Source organism: Bufo gargarizans, chromosome 10 (assembly GCF_014858855.1).
Source record: "Bufo gargarizans isolate SCDJY-AF-19 chromosome 10, ASM1485885v1, whole genome shotgun sequence".
Lineage (NCBI taxonomy): Eukaryota > Metazoa > Chordata > Amphibia > Anura > Bufonidae > Bufo > Bufo gargarizans.
Window position 1 is genome coordinate 49370850 of NC_058089.1, and position 20913 is coordinate 49391762.

At 43.1% G+C, this 20913-nt stretch overlaps 1 protein-coding gene across 1 annotated transcript in view; it reads right to left on the reverse strand.

Annotated features, from left to right (window-relative positions):
• Positions 1 to 20913, reverse strand: part of SYT9 (synaptotagmin 9) — a 159819-nt gene that overhangs the window by 91378 nt on the left and 47528 nt on the right. The window contains exons 2-3 of the mRNA XM_044270755.1: positions 14792 to 15134; positions 7522 to 8068 (exon numbers count right to left, since the gene is read on the reverse strand). Coding sequence (XP_044126690.1) covers positions 7522 to 8068; positions 14792 to 15134 — 890 coding nt within the window. The remainder of the gene's footprint in view (positions 1 to 7521; positions 8069 to 14791; positions 15135 to 20913) is intronic.

Sequence of the window (20913 nt, forward strand, 5' to 3'; positions counted from 1 at the left end):
AGAGCCACACTGGATCTCATCGCTCGGAGATTCTGGTGGCCTGCGCTTCGTAAGTCGGTTGAGGGTTTTGTGGCAGCCTGCGAGACTTGCGCTCGTGCCAAGGTCCCTCATTCACGGCCATCAGGTCCTCTCCTTCCCTTACCCATTCCTTCCCGTCCTTGGACACATCTGTCCATGGACTTTATCACGGACCTGCCTCGTTCCTCGGGGAAGACTGTGATTCTGGTGGTGGTGGACCGTTTTAGCAAAATGGTGCATTTCATCCCTTTTCCTGGTTTGCCCAATGCTAAGACGCTGGCGCAGGCATTTGTTGATCACATTGTCAAGTTGCACGGTATTCCTTCAGACATAGTCTCTGATAGGGGCACGCAGTTTGTTTCCAGATTCTGGAAGGCTTTCTGTTCTCGCTTGGGGGTTCGGTTGTCATTCTCTTCTGCTTTCCACCCGCAGTCGAATGGCCAGACAGAGCGCGTCAATCAGAATCTGGAGACATATCTGCGTTGTTTTGTGGCGGAGAATCAAGAGGATTGGTGTTCTTTTTTGTCCCTTGCTGAGTTTGCTTTAAATAACCGTCGTCAGGAGTCCTCTGATAAGTCACCATTTTTTGGTGCATATGGGTTTCATCCACAGTTTGGGACTTTCTCGGGAGAGGGGTCTTCTGGTTTACCTGATGAGGACAGATTCTCCTCGTCTTTGTCATCTATTTGGCAAAAGATTCAAGAGAATCTAAAGAGCATGAGTGAGAGATATAAGCGTGTGGCTGATAAGAGACGTGTGCTTGGTCCGGACCTGAATGTTGGTGATCTGGTGTGGTTGTCTACCAAGAATATCAAATTGAAGGTTCCCTCCTGGAAGTTGGGTCCTAGGTTTATTGGGCCTTACAAAATCCTGTCTGTCATCAATCCTGTTGCATACCGTCTTGATCTTCCTCAGACTTGGAAGATCCATAATGTTTTTCATAAGTCCTTATTGAAACCTTATGTTCAACCCATTGTACCCTCGCCTTTGCCTCCTCCTCCGATTATGGTTGATGGGAATCTTGAATTCCAGGTCTCTAGGATTGTGGATTCTCGTCTTGTCCGCGGTTCTCTTCAGTACCTTGTTCAGTGGGAGGGGTATGGTCCTGAGGAGAGGATGTGGGTCCCAGTGACGGACATTAAGGCCTCTCGTCTCATCAGGGCATTCCATAGGTCCCATCCTGAGAAGGTGGGCTCTGAGTGTCCGGAGTCCACTCGTAGAGGGAGGGGTACTGTCACAACCAGACAGCTGAGAAGCTCTGACAGAGGCCTTTCAGAACCTCCTCCTTGAATTTCTGTGTTGTGGTATTCAGCTCCTCCTCTCGTCAGCCTCTCTCAGCTGTCATGTCTTAATTGCTTCCCTTTAAATGCCTCCTCAGAATGCTTTTCTGAGCGGCTTATATTTCCTCCTGGAGTGTGTGTGCACGCTGATCTGTCCTCCTCGTTGCTTCAAAGCTAAGTGTACTTTTATATGTTTATATCTGTTTGCTGGATCCCAGATGACCCTGACTCCCTCCGTGTCTTGTGTAGGGAGCCGGTGGTCGTGTCCCCTCACTATTGTAGGGTGCTCAGGGCTTTATAGTCAAGGTTCGTGGATATGCAAACCTCCACCATTAGGATCTTTGCATAGGCTGAGCAGCCAGGGAAAGTGCCAGGTCTTCTGCAGGGGTCTCCCTTGGTTCCTTAGTTTTTGGATCCAGCGAGTCGTTTATACATGTTGCTTTGCCTTGTTACCTGTACACATTCCGTGACATAGGGAGAGCTGAGACACGCCTCCTGAGCTGTGATAGGGAGAGCTGAAACACACCTCCTGAGCTGTGATAGGGAAACCATGGACAGCAGAAAAGACACTCCCCCTGAGCGGTCAGCTTGATATAAATCTAGCAGAGAAATGAATGGGAGATCTCTGTATCCATGTGCGGTTCAGGGCTGGTTCTATCTTTGTTTCAAAGAGATTGTCATGTACTATGTGATGTCTGATCTTCATTTTTTAAAATAATCATGGGAGAACTCCTTTAAGTATCCAATTGCCCTGCAGAGCCACCACAGGAGAACAGAAACATTACACATTGCTCATTCAAATCAATAGGCTGTCTGTATAGTGCAGGACAGGACAGGTCATCCAGAGCGAGAGACACTCTTTGTATCCACTCTGACCAAAAAATGAAGATCCTGGATTGGGAATCTTCTTTTTAAACTTCCTAAGAGTTTTATAAAGCCTCATTCACATCTCCGTTTGGAGATCCGGCAGGCTGTTCTGGCACAGAGATCTATCTATCTCATAACTATCTTTCTGCTATAGTACCTATACTATATATCTATATATATATATATATTAAGAATGAGTGAATCGATTCATAACTACAATTTTTCCACCAAATGATCCCGAAGCTTATCAGGTTTGCTTCAGATGAATTCGGTAATACGGCGCGCTTTTTACTGCACATGTTGAAAGGAAAAACCATGAGGGAGCAAGAAGAAGGATGCTCACATGACCCTGAGATGAAATGGAAGTGGTCTTGTCCTGACTGGCCTGCAGGCTGACTACAGCCTGGAACAGCCAATCATTTATCAAACAGAAATACCCCTAAATTAGGGGCATGGTGTGGGCTGAGAAGGGGCGGCCGGAAGGCCCGTCTCATTTACCATTTTCGACACCTGTTTCAGGAAGCTGTCTTACATTCAGACTGGCGCTGGATATGCCTAAGTTATGTAGAGTTTGGCACCTCTTCATAACTCCGGCGGATCCACCGCCAGGTATAGGCGTGACAAAGACCGGCATCTAAAACGCTGGTCTTAATAAATGTGCCCCTAAATGTTTGTGGGGTTGTGGCTCGGGCAATATGCTAGGACTCTTGGCAGGTCAAGCAAGGGTAGCGCTGTTATATGGAAAATTTGACTTATCGGTCCCAAATGTTGGACATTTCCACGACTGCCTAAATTTTATTTTCCTGGGCTCTGGCCCTGGAGGTGTTGGGGGGGGACCCAGACATAATACGCTATTGCTGTCATTTTGTTCAAAAGCTCAGAGAGGGGGAAGGGAGGAGAGAAGACAAAAATTCTGAAATAAATTAACAAAAAGAGATATCTTTTACCAAAAATTCTTAGTCCTAGGAGACTAGAGGGTGTTCTATACAAATTTTAAGGGCGATTGGAGAAATTTTAGTTTGGGTAGAAGAATTTGGCAAACCTGAAACTAACAAAAGGTTTGCATGTATATATCTAGATAGATAGATAGATATCAGATAGATAGCTAGATAGACACACTGAGCAAATATATAAATGCAACACTTTCGGTTTTGCTCCCATTTTGCATGAGCTGAACTCAAAGATCTGAAACATTTTCTACATACACAAAAGACCCATTACTCTCAAATATTGTTCACAAATCTGTCTAAATCTGTGTTAGTGAGCGCTTCTCCTTTGCCGAGATAATCCATCCCACCTCACAGGTGTGGCATATCAAGGTTCTGATTAGACAGCATGAATATTGCACAGGTGTGCCTTACACTGCCCACAATAAAAGGCCGCTCTGAAATGTGCAGTTTGATCGCACAGCACAATGCCACAGGTGAGCGTCCAATTGGCTACCATTTCTCTACCATAAGCCGTCTCCAAAGGGCATTTCAGAGAATTTGGCAGTACATCTGTAAAACCCCAGAGTTGTGTTACTACACGCCTTTAGCCCGCTACTATCTCCTAAGAGCTTTATACTGTCATCTAATGTAATTTATATTATATATTAACAGATAATAATGTAGATAGAAGGATGTGGGCAGCACAGCTGTCTGGACGGTACGGTTGGAGTGCCAGCGGCTGAGGAGGCGATCCACCTCCAACAATGTAAAGGCAAGAAATTCCACAGCACATCCAGTTGTAAAAGTAAAAAAAGACGGCTTTATTCACCAGACACGCGACGTTTCGATCCGCTCAATGGGATCTTTTTCAAGCAGTGATAAAAGTGGGCAGTGCATAGTACATATTTATGCGGTTTAGGCATCATTAAACAATTAACAAATCAAAATACATTTATCACATATAATGTAGTGAAAACAACAATAAAATAATGTTATCATTTGTGTTTGAACAATCAAAATCTGCAATTCAATCAGTGCATTGCAATGGCATTAATCCTTCTTATACAGTATATCCTAGCCATTGAAAGTATGACATAATACATTAATTGTGATGATGGTGAATACAGGTGTAAATCTTTCCAGTACCTTAATAACCTAAAGTGCACAGGTGCGTCTTCAGTTGGAGATGACATGGATCGCGGGAGTATATGGTGCAGTCAAACACACGTGGATCTCGGCGTATCAATCTATGCAATGCGCATGTCAGAGGACCTTTCCAAGTAATTCAGTCACATGATCGCGCGTACACCGGTCACGTAGTGCGCATGTCCAAGGACCTTGGAGCATGTGATCGCATCACGTGATCACGCACCCGGTCATGTGGCCCAATATGTCACGTCACAGAAAAGAAGGAAAGGAATCCTAGTTACTCAGTATCTCGCGCTGTCAATAGACAGCCAATCGTGTATCTGATCATATGTTCAAACACACGAACATCTCATCGTAAAGAGTATGTATATATAGAACACCTAGTGAGGTGGTATATTAATCTAAATACTGTCCGCATCCCAGCACAAGAGGATTCCACCCGCACCAGCATCCCATGATCACCGCATGTCAGTATTGGTTGCAATTGTCGGATCCAATATAGGAGGCAAATAAATATGGGTCAGTGGTTCATCAGGGAACTTAGCAGGCAACGTCTTAGAAGGAAGTACCGTTGTTATAAAGACAGTGTCTAATGTGCGGTTGTACCGCCAGATACCCATTCGACCCGCGATCCATGTCATCTCCAACTGAAGACGCACCTGTGCACTTTAGGTTATTAAGGTACTGGAAAGATTTACACCTGTATTCACCATCATCACAATTAATGTATTATGTCATATTTTCAATGGCTATGATATATTGTATAAGAAGGATTAATGCCATTGCAATGCACTGATTGAATTGCAGATTTTGATTGTTCAAACACAAATGATAACATTATTTTACTGTTGTTTTCACTACATTATATGTGATAAATGTATTTTGATTTGTTAATTGTTTAATGATGCCTAAACCGCATAAATATGTACTATGCACTGCCCACTTTTATCACTGCTTGAAAAAGATCCCATTGAGCGGATCGAAACGTCGCGTGTCTGGTGAATAAAGCCGTCTTTTTTTACTTTTACAACTGGATGTGCTGTGGAATTTCTTGCCTATATATTAACAGATAGATATGAGATAGACATGAGATAGATAGAAAGATAGATAGATATGAGATAGATAGATAGATAGATATGAGATATACATGAGATAGATATGAGATAGATAGATAGATAAACAGATAGATATGAGATAGATGATAGAGATAGATGGATAGATAGACAGCTAAATGGATAGATAGGAGATAGATAGATAGATAGATAGATAGATAGAGCCATTTTTCAGACCAGATTGTACATTTCTCCTTCTGTACGGACTACTGGCCCATCATTGTCCCCTTGCTTACACCATTATGATTTAGTATAATATTTAGCCCAGTAAAAACCTCCCATTATACAAAGCATTGCAGCTTCACTGGGTGAGTAAGGCAGACTAAGCAGTGCTCGGCAAATCCATCAATGCTGTTCATCTGTATACACTTCTGTGATAGCGCAAACACTATTAAGAGCTTACTGGATTTTTAGACAAGAGGTGGAGTGACCCAGATTTGTCTTGGAAGCTATTAGAATGTCAGCCGTGCCTATCACTGCCCATAAATCTAGCACAGCATACTGTTAATAAATACTGCATGCTCAATAATGTATAGGTACATCAATCAGAAGACTACGTCTCTTCAATCTGTCAGGCAGAGATGTCTCGCAGCCTGTAAGGAAGATTCAGGCTTTTAACACAACATTTATTCAATATATTAATTTTTTTCACTTCTTAGGAGTAAAAAATGATATGTAAAGATTTGCATGCACCAGGCCTTTCCACCCACCGTGACTTTGGTACAGAATGGATCATGCAATGAAAGCTTTAAATTCAGCATAGCTTGCACCACAGTCAATGTACTATTCTGGTAATGGCAAGGGGTTAATACAGACTGATATCTGTAATGCCCAGAGAGTTAGACAGCTACACCTCCTCTTCAGTAGTGGAGTTCTGACAAGGGGTATTCCCATGTTGGAGATTGGGGGCATAACGCTAGGATATGCCCCCGACCAAAAATAGCCGAGCTGAGCATGCGGCTAGACTATTTTAGGTGCTACCATAGGAATGAATGAAGGGCGGCCCTCCAGCACTTTGCAAGCTCTGGTTAAAGTATAGATATAGGTCCCAGAGGTGGGACCTGCACCTATCAGACATTGTCCCCCCAATGTCTAAGATAGGTATACTCCTTTAAACAGGTAGTCTTCTTTAGAGGACCAATTATAAATAATTTATCAGGATATTCTATTTCTTTTTGGGGATGGTGAGCTCCTGTCCTAAACTCTCTTTGCTCTGCTAACCACATAAAGGATCCTGAAAGGTGGCATCCCTGTTGGATCCAATTATAGTTAATGGGGATCTGGCGGTGTGCGGTATACCGGATATGGTAAACTCCAGTAGTCTGTTCACTGGAGGAACAGACTACTGGACTTTGTAAACGCATGTGAATGTAGCCTAAGTGAAACTGTCCAGACACTAACTAATCCTCACCTTCTGGACCAGTCTAATATATGGTATGGTACCCACAGGTTCATGGGCCACAGTGTATGCGAAACACAAAAACATAGGGGGTCATTTATTAAGACCCAAACTAAACTCTTGCACAAGAGCCCACAAGCCTTTAGCTATGTCCCTCAGTGCAAGGGCTATTTGTCTGTATGGGACCTAGATACATGCTCTGCTTCCATTAATTAGCCACAATCTGCTGAAAAATCTGGCATTGATTGTTCATTTTTTCTGCAGTGCCACCCCAGGAGAAATGCGGTATTACATGGTGTTCTTTAAAATAACATATCTGCCCGTTTTGCATATACTAGGCCCTCCAGAACTCTCATTCTAGGTAGGAAAATACTTCATTACAGGTGTATAAGGGAAATGCCATATTATGTTTGTCATCTTATGCTAACTATTTTCTTCATGATACTTTTGTCTACGGTCTATCATCTTTACAGGTCAACAAACATGACATCATCAGCTATATATTTGCTCTAAACCTTGCCATGCGGCCTGAGGACATATAGACAAATGACTACTGATATCCGATTAAGAAGACTTTCTAACCCACAAGCTCAAAGTCATGTAAAGTCAGACAAGATAGGAGAAATATTTTTACGTGTGACCACAAAAAAACAAAGAAGTCTCCAGTTATTGCATCTCCAAAGTACAAGGTATTTAGAGGGCTACAGATATGGCGAGAAAAGAGAATGACAAAAGGAGCAGGACATTTTTGTTACTGTAATACTCACATTGGTGACGTGTTCGATGTCCCTCCAAATGTTACTTTCCCTAGGAAAATCTGCCAAATCTAAAAAATTATCCACTATGATCTGTCCAATGACATCATGCCTTGAGAAACGGTCAAAATCATAAACAGAAAAGTGGAGTTTCCTGGTGGGCAACTCATTATAGGGGACAGGAAATAAAAAAACTTCATCAAACACCGGATTTAGTGTCTTCCGGTGGACTTTAGTCTGGTGTTTTGTTTTTCGATCTGGAAGCAAATAAATCTTCACATAAGGATCTGATGTTCCCGAGAAATCCTTTGCTGGCAGGCCAAGCGCCTTATGAATTTTTACTATAAGTTTTTCCATGTCACAGTCATATTTAATGATAAAATTGAGTTTCCCACAAGATTTGCTATTGTTCCTCCGACCATCATCGGTCTCCACTGATCTTTGTTTGTAAAGTTCTGGTTTGATACGACCAATTCCAGTCAGTTGTTCTTGTTTCTGAAACTGCTGGATGTTGAAGTCAGGATTCGAAAGGTTCAGCTGTCTTCTGATGGAATTGTGTCTTAAGAAAGAAGTGAAATTATTTATTGTAATTATGCTTCAAATCTCAAGAGTAAATGCAAACATAAAAAGTTGGACATATAAGCAGTGATGACCTGGAGTGCCTTGGGCTCACCAGAGGAAATTATTTTCAAGGGGCCAACCCCTATATCAGGGATGGCCAACCTAAAGGCTCTCCAGCTGTTGCAAAACTACAACTCCCAGCATGCCCAGACTGCCAACAGCTATCAGCCTACAGCAGGGCATGGTGGGAGTTGTAGTTTTACAACAGCTGGAGAGCCTCAGGTTGGCCATACCTGCCCTATATCATCAATAACATCTAATAGGTTTTAAATCAAAACAATAGACCCCAGTGGCACGTGATTGTCTCCTAAGGTAGTTGCAAATGGGAATTTATTTCCTGGACTATAACTTCAGAGGCTGGGCCCACCAGAGGATCCTCTGGTGGTCCAGTCCAACTTTGCATATAAGTTAGGAGGCCTCAAAGTGAAAATTAGAGTGGTCCCCTCATTATGGTTTTTCCTCTAAGGACTGGACCACCTGGTGTTTGTTGCCCCTCCATGCTCTATGACCCTTCAAGGTATTTCTCACCTCCTGCACAAGTTCTCCCCACCCTGAAGAAGATAGAATGGGACCAACCAAGACTGAGCACAGTTTCTCCAAAGGCCCCATAGCAGCTAAATGGTGTGCATGAATAGGCAACTTTGGCTGTTGGGTCATGTAAACCTTAAAACAACAGCTAAATGGAATAGCTTTGGAAAACAATCACTAATTTTGTTTCCTTGCAACATAAAGATCCACCTTTGACTTATCGGGCTTTATATTCCTTAGATTTAAAATCTGAAATCTTTGCAAAATTAACTTTATTTTTAGTTATATTTTACATAGTATATTCAAGATGAGGCTGTTGATGGATCTTTTTATGACTTGTGTACCTTAGAAAGTTGCTCTGTCACTATTTTTTTAAGGGACCCAAATGGCATAAAGAAAGTGATACTCACCTCAAAGCTCATTTGATGCCCCTCTTCTTATGCTTCCTCAGACTCTGGTCTCTACTTCCTGGTTCCTCTTGACACAGAGAAAATGATCGTTAGCCAATCACTGGCTTAGAATGGTTACTGCTGGCTTATGTTACCACTGTGGCCAGCGATTGGGTACAGTCATTTCCTTTGTGTCAACAGGGACCAGGAAGTAGAGATAAGCGGTCTTCAGGGGATTATTGAGATTAGTTTTTTGTTTTATACCATTTTGACTCCTTCTTATAACAAAAATATCACAGCTGGTCAACACCTTTAATAGAACAGTTTATCTTATTGGTTCTTGTGATCAGAAGAACAGAAAAATAAAGAAAAATTTAACTGGAAGAACAAAAAAATAACGGTGATCTGAACGCTCCCTTACAAAAAAAACTAACCTCAATAATCCCCTGAAGACCGCTTAGGTTTCCTCCTAGGCCGTGTCACATGATCTAGGCGCAGCTCATTCCCAGTCAAGTGAATGGAGCTGAGCTGCAGTACCAAGCACATCCACTATGCAATGGACAGTGCTCTGCTTGGTAAGATGTGAGAAGGCCTCTGTGAGCTTCCTCAAACAGCTCATCAACAGCATTGCTGACTTATCCTGAGAATAGGCCATCAATATGAAAATCCTAGGGAATCCCTTTAATTCTATTATATTATGTTCAATGAATCAAAGACCAGGGATAGCTAGCAGGGCTTTGGAGTCAGAGTTGCAGAGTCAGAGTCAGTTTTGGGTGGTCAAAGTGTGGAAAAATAGAATTTTTACAGTCTGCATAGCGCTGGCTACAAGGTTTTATTTTGAAGGGGTTGTCCCATGAAAAATATTCTAAAGTTTTCAAACCAGCACCTGCATCTAGAATATTTTTGTAATTAAAAATTAATTTTAGCCACTGAGTTATTCAATTAAATCTATCTGTATAGCGCCACCTGCTGTTAGCTTTTTATCAAATTTTTCTGTCCTACTCTCTGAGACAGAAGCACATGCTCAGTTCCATCCTTCAACTTCCAATAACTGCAGCAGAAAGGACACCCCCCTGAGAAAGGACATGCCCCCTAAGCCGACAGCTTAAAATAAATTTAGCAGAATAATTGGAGCAATGAATGGGGAGATGTCTGGATCCGTGTGAGGTACAGGGCTGGTTCTAGCTTTGTTAGAAGGACGTTGTACTAGATTATGCATGGTTTTGATTTTTTACATTATTCATGGGATAGCCCCTTTAATGTTTCCTGTTTAGGTGTGTGTTGGAAGAAGTGCCTCTTGGAGGTCGCTGAGATGAGCATCAAACTCAAGGTCTCCAGTCAAACCTAGAGCGTATTGCGCCTTTCCCAGTCAGATGACTTCTCCATTGGACGCTGATACATCCATCCCGGTGATCATTTCCTCTGAAGCAGTCGTACAGAAGCTGCTGTTTTTAAGAACAAGGTCTCCTCCACAAGTATCCACCACGTCTGCTAATTGACAGCTTTACTAGGTTGTGTAATGGATTCATCCCAACAAATCCATTTATCACACACCTCTTGCACTTTAAGATGATCCCTCTCCCCTCTCTGTAAAGCAATTTTCTCCGGTTTCTCCCTTCAACAAATTTTATAGCTATCTGTCGCCTGTGGCAGAAATTCGCATTGAAATTCACATTCAGATATTTTGTCATTCTTTTTGTAGTGAAATCGACTGCTTCACACATTTCTATACTTGGTATAATTTCATATACCAGCTATCACTTATTATGGGCTTACCATTGGCTAGATCAGGTGCACCACCCGTCTCAGCTCCACCGGGCCAGGTTTTGGTTGAACATGAACATAAAACATACTTACCAACATAGTAGTTGGTAAATTCAGTGTATGCAAGCCCAGCTCTTGGAAACGATAGCCAAACCCATCTGGGAATGCTCCCACTCATGGGCAACACTTGAGTAAGAACGCTCCTACATATGGACAAGACTTGAGTAAGAACGCTCCTACTCATGGACAAGACTTGAGTAAGAACGCTCCTACTCATGGACAAGACTTGAATAGGAATGCTCCCATTAATGGGCAAGACTTGAGTAGGAACGCTCCTACTCATGGACAAGACTTGAGTAAGAACGCTCCTACATATGGACAAGACTTGAATAGGAACGCTCCCACTCATGGGCAAGACTTGACTAGGAATGCTACCACTTATGGGCATGACTATGAGCCCAACCTATTTTCACCCCTGGACATCCCAAATTGTCTCTGCAGGGACTGTCCCTGAAAATTAGGGACAGTCCCTGCAAATCCAGGACTGTTGGCAGCCACGCATAAAACAACTGTCTAAAAGCAATTATTCTGTGTGACAGTCACTTTACATATGGCTTACCTTTAATGGAGACAAACCCCACAACTGGTATGGGACCCGGGCGAGGATGGACCAAACTCTTAAAGGACATCTGTCAGCAGGTTTGTACCTATGACACTGGCTGACCTGTTACATGTGCACTTGGCAGCTAAAGGCATCTGTGTTGGTCCCATGTTCATATGTGCCCGCATTGCTGAGAAAAATGATGTTTTAACATATGCAAATGAGTCTTTAGGAGCAACAGGGGCGTAACCATTACACCTAGAGGCTCTGCTCCCTCTGCAACTGCTGCGTCCTCTGCACTTTGATCAACAGAGCAAGGTGTGATTACGTTTATACTGCCTGGCCCTATCAATAATAGTGGAGAGGGCGCGGCAATTGCAGAGAGAGCTGAGCCTCTAGGTGTAATGGTAACGCCCCCGTTGCTCCTCGAGGCTCATTTTCATATATTAAAACCTAATTTTTCTCAGTAATGAGAACACATATGAACATGGGACCAGCACAGATGTCTTCAGCTGCCAAGTGCACATGCAACTGGTCAGCCAGTTTTATCGGTACAAATCTGCTGACAGATGCCATTAACTTTCTCTCTTCCCCACATGAAAGCACTGCATTTTAATGGAGCTGCTACTAGGGGGAGCTCATTGCAAAGATATTATAACAGTAACTGCATAAATTCCTATACACAGGGCTCCACCTAGTGGAGGCTGCATGCAGCCGTTTTTATAATACCTATAGGGAAACAGAGATTTATAGCTATATTGGGGAGATTTACCAGTGCATTTGACACTTGTCTAGCTTGAATGCTTGAGAAGTATGCTGTTCAGATGGAATGCTATGTTTATGAGGCACTTGTTCACATCAATGGGTAATATAAAATGGGTGAGGACAAAAGGTGAATTTTTTTTAATAAAAATTTCTACCGCTCAGTAAAAAAATTAAATAAAATTCTTTATAAATTTGGAGTGTTGTGCTTAGCGTTTCCTGGGAATCTTTGATGCACAAGTCCTGGTAAACTGGGTGGGGCAGGGGGGCCCATACAAAATTTTGCTATGGGGCCCTATGAGATCTGTGACCTTCCATGGATACAACAACTTCATTTTTCACTAGGCAGTTTCTTGCCACCAACAGGAGCCACAGCAACAAACGTCAGCTTGATTTTTAGACTACCCAGCGGTGATTCGGAAGTAAGTGGAAGTCTACGGGCATACAGATTGTGGTGCATTTAACTGCAGGAAAATTGTGTGCATTCTACTTTCCGTTGTTTTTATGGAAATCTGTTCCATAGTTCACATGGTGTGGATTTTCACAAGTGTGTATTGGAATTTCCCATCGTGGAAAAAAAGAGGTGGGTGGCCTACTGGTCACACATGGAATAGAGCCACTGAGTGGGGACTGGACTGTTGCTTTAAAGGGGGTATCCCATGATTAATGTAAAACATGAAAGACGGACATCATATAGTACATCTCCAAAAGAAACATTGATGGTGCACCTCAGTCTGCTTGTCCTCAAACCGGAATCTTAAGTCCAAGGAGACAATCCTGGACTGGAAACAAGTTTCTAGAGAACTTGCAGACAAATCCATCCACTTCATCAGCCTTCCATGAAATGACAGTGCTGGAAAAGTGGATGTATTTTTCTGCAAGTTTATCATATAGTCCATGGCAATCTATTTCTAACAAAGCTAGAACCAGCCCTGTACCTCACATGGATCCAGAGATCTCCCCATTCATTCCTCTGCTAGATTTATATCAAGCTGACAGCTCAAGGAAGGGCCTTTTCTGCTGCAGCTCAGGGGGAGTGTCTCAGCTCTCCCTATCACAGCTCAGGAGGCGTGTCTCAGCTCTCCCTATCACAAATCAGGAGGCGTGTCTCAGCTCTCCCTATCACAGCTCAGGAGGCGTGTCTCAGCTCTCCCTATCACAACTCAGGAGAAGTGTCTCCGCTCTCCCTATCACAGCTCAGGAGGCGTGTTTCAGCTCTCCCTATCACAGCTCAGGAGGCGTGTCTCAGCTCTCCCTATCACAGCTCAGGAGGCGTGTCTGAGCTCTCCCTATCACAGCTCAGGAGGCGTGTCTCAGCTCTCCCTATCAATGCTCAGTAGGTGTGTCCCAGCTCTCCCTATCACAGCTCAGGAGGCAGTTGAAGGACAAGGTTGAAGGGCAGTGAGGCGGACAAAGAAATAAAAAGAAACAATCAGCAGGTGGCGCTACACAGATAGATAGAGATCTCCCCATTCATTCCTCTGCTAGATTTATATCAAGCTGACAGCTCAAGAGAGGGTCTTTTCTGCTGCAGCTCAGAAGGCGTGTCTCAGCTCTCCCTATCATAGCTCAGGAGGCGTGTCTCAACTCTCCCTATCACAAATCAGGAGGCGTGTCTCAGCTCTCCCTATCACAGCTCAGGAGGCATGTCTCAGCTCTCCGAATCACAACTCAGGAGGCGTGTTTCAGCTCTCCCTATCACAGCTCAGGAGGCGTGTCTCAGCTCTCCCTATCACAGCTCAGGAGGCATGTCTGAGCGCTCCCTATCACAGCTCAGGAGCCGTGTCTCAGCGCTCCCTATCAAAGCTCAGTAGGCGTGTCCCAGCTCTCCCTATCACAGCTCAGGAGGCAGTTGAAGGACAAGGTTGAAGGGCAGTGAGGCGGACAAAGAAATAAAAAGAAACAATCAGCAGGTGGCGCTACACAGATTTCAGTGAAAAACTTAGTGGCTATAATACATTTTTAATTACATGCAATAACAAAAGTATTCAGATCCAGGTACTGGTTTGAAAACTGGAGAATATTATTTGTGGGACAACCCCCTTTAAAGGAATTGTTCTGTCTCGTGGTCTCCACTGCAAGATGGCACTAAGGAGGAAATTTATCATAACTGATGTAAAGGAAAACTGGCTTAGTTGACCAGCAACCAATCAGATTCCACCTTTGATTTTCCAAAGAAGCTCTGAAAAATGACAGGTGGAATCTGATCGGTTGTTATAGGCATCTAAGCCAGTTTTCCTTCCCACCAGCTTCTCCCACTAAGCGTTGACTTTTTTTCTGTAACTCAGGAGTTACGGAAGCAGCATAGCTTGGTCTCTAATGATATTTAGGTAGCTCCTATTCACTAAAATAGGCATTACGGACACAGCAGTGCACTGACCCACTAGACTGTTTCCGTAAACCCGCCCAACTGAGGCTGGCGCTTACTCCCATCTAGGTGGGAAAATCCCTTTAATGGTACACTAAATACAAAGTCTAACTAGATATTTGAATACAATATATTGTTAGGCCATTGAGATGAACTGTATATGTGTATAAGAGTTTGCTTTTCTTGTGCTATTTTTGTAATTTTTACTGTTAAATAATTAAAACAAAGAGAAAGGTTCTGGACACTGACCGAGCAGATGACGTTGGTTCTGTGATTTGCCTTTGCATCCGAACATTGTGAACACAGTTTTCCTTATTGGCGCTCTTGGCTTCCAAGGGAATATCGGGGGACGTATGACTGATCTTCATGGATGACTCCGGAAATAGAGGGGGCTGCCCCAGATAGTTATCACTGTAGTCATGCTCATTCGTGTCACTGTCTGCATAGTTCAGGTGCTCATGTTCTTTGCTTCCTTTCAAGCCACGTTCTCGCCAAGGAATCCAACAAAGTTTCCATGAGACGAAAAGTGATACACCAAAGAGGGCGAGTCCACAGGCTGTTACCAAAAGAGACAGCAAGCTCACGGAAACATCTAGAATAAGAGGAACAGAAGGTGCAACATGATAAGTCAATGCTGTCTATCGTTCCCATGTTCACGTTGGTTTTTCAGTTTTAACAAGAAAGTAAATGTATAAAGTAAATGAAAGTCAACTTTCCAGGATGTTTTTGAAATTTTTGAGAAAACTTTAAGCAGCTAAGACCTTCACCTTCACTGATGAACATACAATCTCCAAGCAGTCAAGAAGCAAAGATCCTTTTACACGGTTAGATAAATGGCCCTAAAGTGTGTTGATCGACAATATACAGTAGAAAGGCAATTTGTGGTCACTGGTCACTGAGAACCAAGCATAAACCTCATTTTTTGGTTGATCACTGGACATGTTTATATGGGGCAATGTATTAACATTCATTAAGTTGAGCACTGGTCTTTTACATAGTAGGGTCAACCCTATTAAACCAGACATACTGTCTGGTAGAGTGGATCCTGCTGAGTAAAATGATACCTGTTTTGTGAAAATCGGTTGTGGCGTTCGCGAGAAAAAAAAGTTTTTATATTTATGCAAATGAGCGCTAAAGTGCCCAGAGGGCCTCTGCTGCTCTGGGTCCCTGAATGTAAACTTCAGGTTTGACGCTGCTACAGCTAATCTCTGGCTGCAGTGGTGACCTGATCCTGTTTCGTCACGTGACAATTTGACATGACGCAGGGGGAGCAGGTCACCACTGCCGCTAGCAATTGGCTGCAGTGGCGTCAAGCCAAAAGTTTATATCCAGGGACCCAAGCAGAGCAGCAGAGGCCATAAAGCGGAGGAGCCTGGAGCCAGAGTCGGGAAGCAGGTAAGTATGCTTCCCTTCAAGGTCTTTCCAGGAATGGGGGGGTTTGTCCATACCCCCCCTGCCCACCCTTAAATGTGCAAAGCCGATTTAAGCATTTGTCACTAACACTGCTAACCAGAAGATAAGGGGCCAAAGGCAAACATAAAAATCTGAGCTCTCAGGTGCTGATTGACACTACTATACTCCTGACCATCTGCAACAGGAGATATTGGTCTACCCACTCCATTAGCAAGTATATTTTCTTGTTTGCTAAGATTGCAAACAACATTACCTTCACAGTGGTGTACATACAGTAGCAGTCATGAAATCAGGGTGCTTTAAGGAGCCGCTTGACACCACCATAGCGTACGATCACATGGTCAGTTTCTTAAGCAGTTTTAGAAGCCAAAACCAAGAGATAATTCAAAAAAGAGAAGTCATATTTCTCCGTTATACTTTCTCTCCTTCCAAAACTGCATCAGGAAACCTGACTGTGTGGCCATACTCTTAGTCCTAAATATCCAGGCCAGGAAATACAGCTACCCCTATCCCATTTTTATTAATAGAGAACTTTTTACATTTCATTGTTTGCTACTGTAGCATTGCAGTCCCTGTAGAGACCAAATCTCTGTGTAGAGTCTTACTACCTAGTAAAACGGCGACAAGAAAAATGTTCCCTCACTCCAGGAGCCCCATAGAAGCTTGCATGAGCTGCCTCCATGACAAGTGTCATGTTAGGTAGTGAACAGTGCAGCCCTGAACACCATCCAGAACACTGTCCCTTCCTACTTGGATGATCGGCTCTGAATGATGGTCCCCAACTGGTCGATGGTCCGTTCTTAACTGGAACTAAAGAGAGTAGACAGACAGAACCAGGTCAGAACCAGAAGAATACGACATACTGTAGACCAATAGAGAAGACAAACACAAAACCAGGAACAATCTGCAGTCAAACTAGAGGGTAACAACAAATCCAGACAAGAGACCATACCAGGCAAATGTCAAATAACAGGAGTACAGATCAGAGGCCAAGTTAGATGTCAAAATGTGTAGTCATGTACCGGCAGGAGGTCAGAAATCCAACGTGTATCCTAAGCAACATCTGCAGCAGGAGAACCAATCATAGGTGACTGTGCCCAGCAGTCAACTGTTTAAATATTCCGTAGAAAACTGGCATAGGACGACTGACCCAACATCCGTGCACGCTGCTAGGTTGGACCCCCCTGCAGCCTGAACTAGTTGTAGTATGACGCCAAGATCACTGCTCATTGTGGGAGTGCGGACAGGTAAGTACATTACAGCAAGTATACCTATGATCTCCATAGATCTGAAATACTAGGCAACAACCAGCATTTCAGCCCACATTGAAGATTCACAAATTTACAGAGCTGACCATTGAAGGCATCGCTATGACACGTAGGTTTCACCGTTAAATGAATATCTGAAGAGTTCATTGTGTTGTCATAGTTGCCAAAGACTATTAACAGTGCCGGAGGGGTGCACATTATATAATTTAATAGCTGTGAAATTTTTTTTTTTTTTCTAGAGCGAATTCTCTGTATTATTAAGTGGAGCTGAAGTGGAGAAAGGAGGATTCTGAAGTCTCTGAAGTGAGATTCAACCTCCACAGAATCTAATTAATAATGTATCCCGAATTCTTTCACACGCATTGCTGCTCTGTTGAATCAGCTTAACATGTTTCACTTACAGTTAATTCGCTGCACTTTCGAGCAACCATTATCTTCTGCTATGTGAATGTACTTAACCGATGCCGTCTGACAATGTCCTATCTATATTGTATTCTGTCTGGATCAGACTTTGGCTCAAACGTCGAGACAAAAACAAGAACGAGGAATGATTTTCCTATGGATTTACATTCATCGTAGTTTATTTTATGAGCAGATCAATCCCCACCAATCGTAATTCACCGATATGTAATTCGCCTACCATTGGGATACTTTGGAGAAATCGATTTCAAAGAAATTGGCAAACTGCAATGAATAATTCACAATCCACCTTTACAGAATTTCGGACTGGGTGATTGGCACACTGACCGAAACAATTCCAATCCAGGATTTTCATCTTTATAGCAGCCTATACATTTGCCTAATTTTGATTTTGCATTTGATCTTGATGAAACCCCCATACAACTCTTTAATAGGTGTCACCCCCAAATGTACAATTTAAAAAACAAAAAAAACATTATATAGCAGTTGCATGAAATCAGATTTTTGCAAGCAGTTTTATGTAACCCCCACTGAGATACATTAGGTGCTATTTTATTACATTGTGATCTAATGCAATTGCATAGCTGTGATAATCATGCATTTAGTTTCTTAGGAGCCACGGTCTTAAGTAACTGGAGAAAGCTGTGAATTTCTGGATAATAGCACTCTTTTTCCAATGCATCCACTGGAAATTACCCATTCCCAACAATCTTGGAAGAAAACAGAAACATACCATCATTGTACGATGCGTAATGAAGTTTTTCTAAGGCTGTGCGGACATCAGTAATGTGCTGGAATCATCATAGGATCTCTATTGGCTTCTGTATGTTGTTTTGCATGCAGCACCATTTTTCCTCCAAAAAAACTAAGGAATTTGTAATGGAGGTTTGCATGAGCCCTGAAGGCAAATTCCGGGATTTTGTTATTGATGGCCTATCCTCTATCTGATCAATATCTGACCATTGAAGTCAATGGGAGCAGCTCTGCGGTAACCAGCAAAATCAGTAGTACCCCAGACCTAAGAATTATGTATTGTATTGTGTTATATATTGTTATATGGCTGTAACTTCCAGTAAAAATATGGATGGCAGGGGTTAACAAGGAACAGGGCTATCCTTCCTGTTCCTTCCCTATTGGTAGGAGTGGGCTGGTCCTGCTTCCTGCCAGGAGGGGAAGTTTGTGTTGAGTTACAGACTGGAGAGGAAGCACACCTCAGAGCTCCTGCTTCAGATTAACTAGAGAAATCAACCTTGTTCCAAGCTTCAAGTGAACCCTTGAGAAGACAGACAGCAAACTGTTACAACCAGCATTACAAGACACTGATGTGAGGTGAGGGACTACGGCTAAGACACCCATCACCCAGAAAATTACTAGACCAGTACAATACTAGTTCTAAATTGCAGCCAACCAACCTGCCTTCATTATCCTTACCAATACCAGAAAATTGCACTTGAAAATTGCTTTTAATGAATGTATTTGAAATTCCACATTGCACTTAGTAAAAGAGACTTTTATACATTCCCCTCTGGCCTAATTCTTCAGTACTATATTTCCACTGCACCAATCCCCAGAGAGAAATGGCTTGAGGGAGTACACCATGGCACTATCCTTCATCAGGGCCACTACCACTCCTATCTTCTGCACCGGCTCCTCCAGGGCTCTCTGCACATCCACTACACAATCGAGGGAGTTTTGTATTTCTGATGATGATAAGCAGGGATGTCGGGTGTTGGACTGACCAGATATGAATGGCCTATCCTGAGGTTTGAGTATAGGAGAGAAGAAGGACTTCACGAGCGGCGCTTGAACAGGTCCAAGAGGTCGTCACTTTTACTTACAATATCTAGTCTTCTTTATTATAGTTACAGACAATGCATTTTGGAGGATAACAACGTCCGTCGTCAGGTCAATATCCTGAGGATAGGGCATCAATAAAAAAAAAATTGTGGAATATCCCTTTAAACACACAACAAAGCACCTCTTAATAGATAATTAGTAGGTCACATGACAGTCACTTGCTAATTATCTATGACTATGTGAAGCAGAGTCAACCATAAATTGGTGCCTGATAAATCTGGCCAGCCTGGGTAAGTAGTAGATGAGTGTTTCCCAACTAGGTTTCCAAGGAACTTGGTCAAGTATAGAGTTCAGTAGGAACCGTAGAAAATTTTACTTCCCCATCTTTCGGGTCAAAAGTAGGGGCCACCCCGGAGTAGAAAGCTTGTTTAGGTGTTCCTCCATGGTAATAAAGTTGGGAACCTCTACACTAGAGATTTCGGGTATCCAACTCATGAGCCATGACTGGCAAGTGAAGGCTGATAGTGCCATAAGTTAAGACAATAAATTGCCATCAATTAGCAGATCAATCTCTGTCTCGTGACCTGTGCTAGGTTCTTATGGATGGGGTACACGTCTATCATTTGACACAAGTGACTTTCCAAGTAGGGCTGCCACCAACCATGCCCTAAAAAAAGTCGAACATGGCAGCCGTCTGTGTTTTCTTGGCATTTGTTATGCTCTGAAATTTCTAGTATATGGCCAGATTCAGAAAGACTGTACTCTATAGTGGTCTTCTTCTTTGGGAGAAGGTAAATGGGTGCATCATGCATGTCAGTGGTTTCTGTATTCCACTGACTGCTCAGTGCAGGCTTAGGCCTCATGCACACGGACGTTTTTTTTCACGGTCCGCAAAACGGGGTTCCGTTGGTCCGTGATCCGTGACCGTTTTTCCGTCCGTGGGTCTTCCTTGATTTTTGGAGGATCCACGGACATGAAAAAAAAGTCATTTTGGTGTCCGCCTGGCCGTGCGGAGCCAAACGGATCCGTCCTGAATTACAATGCAAGTCAATGGGGACGGATCCGTTTGATGTTGACACAATATGGTGCCATTTCAAACGGATCCGTCCCCATTGACTTTCAATGTAAAGTCTGGAGTTCTGTTATACCTTCGGATTGGAGTTTTCTCCAATCCGATGGTATATTTTAACTTGTAGCGTCCCCATCACCATGGGAACGCCTCTATGTTAGAATATACTGTCGGATATGAGCTACATCGTGAAACTCATTTCCGACAGTATATTCTAACACAGAGGCGTTTCCATGGTGATGGAGACGCTTCAGGTTAGAATATACAAAAAAACTGTGTACATGACTGTCCCCTGCTGCCTGGCAGGTGCTGCCAGTCAGCAGGGGGCAGACCCCCCCCCCCCTGTTTTTAACTCATTGGTGGCCAGTGGGCCCCCCCTCCCCTGTTGTTAACTCGTTGGTGGC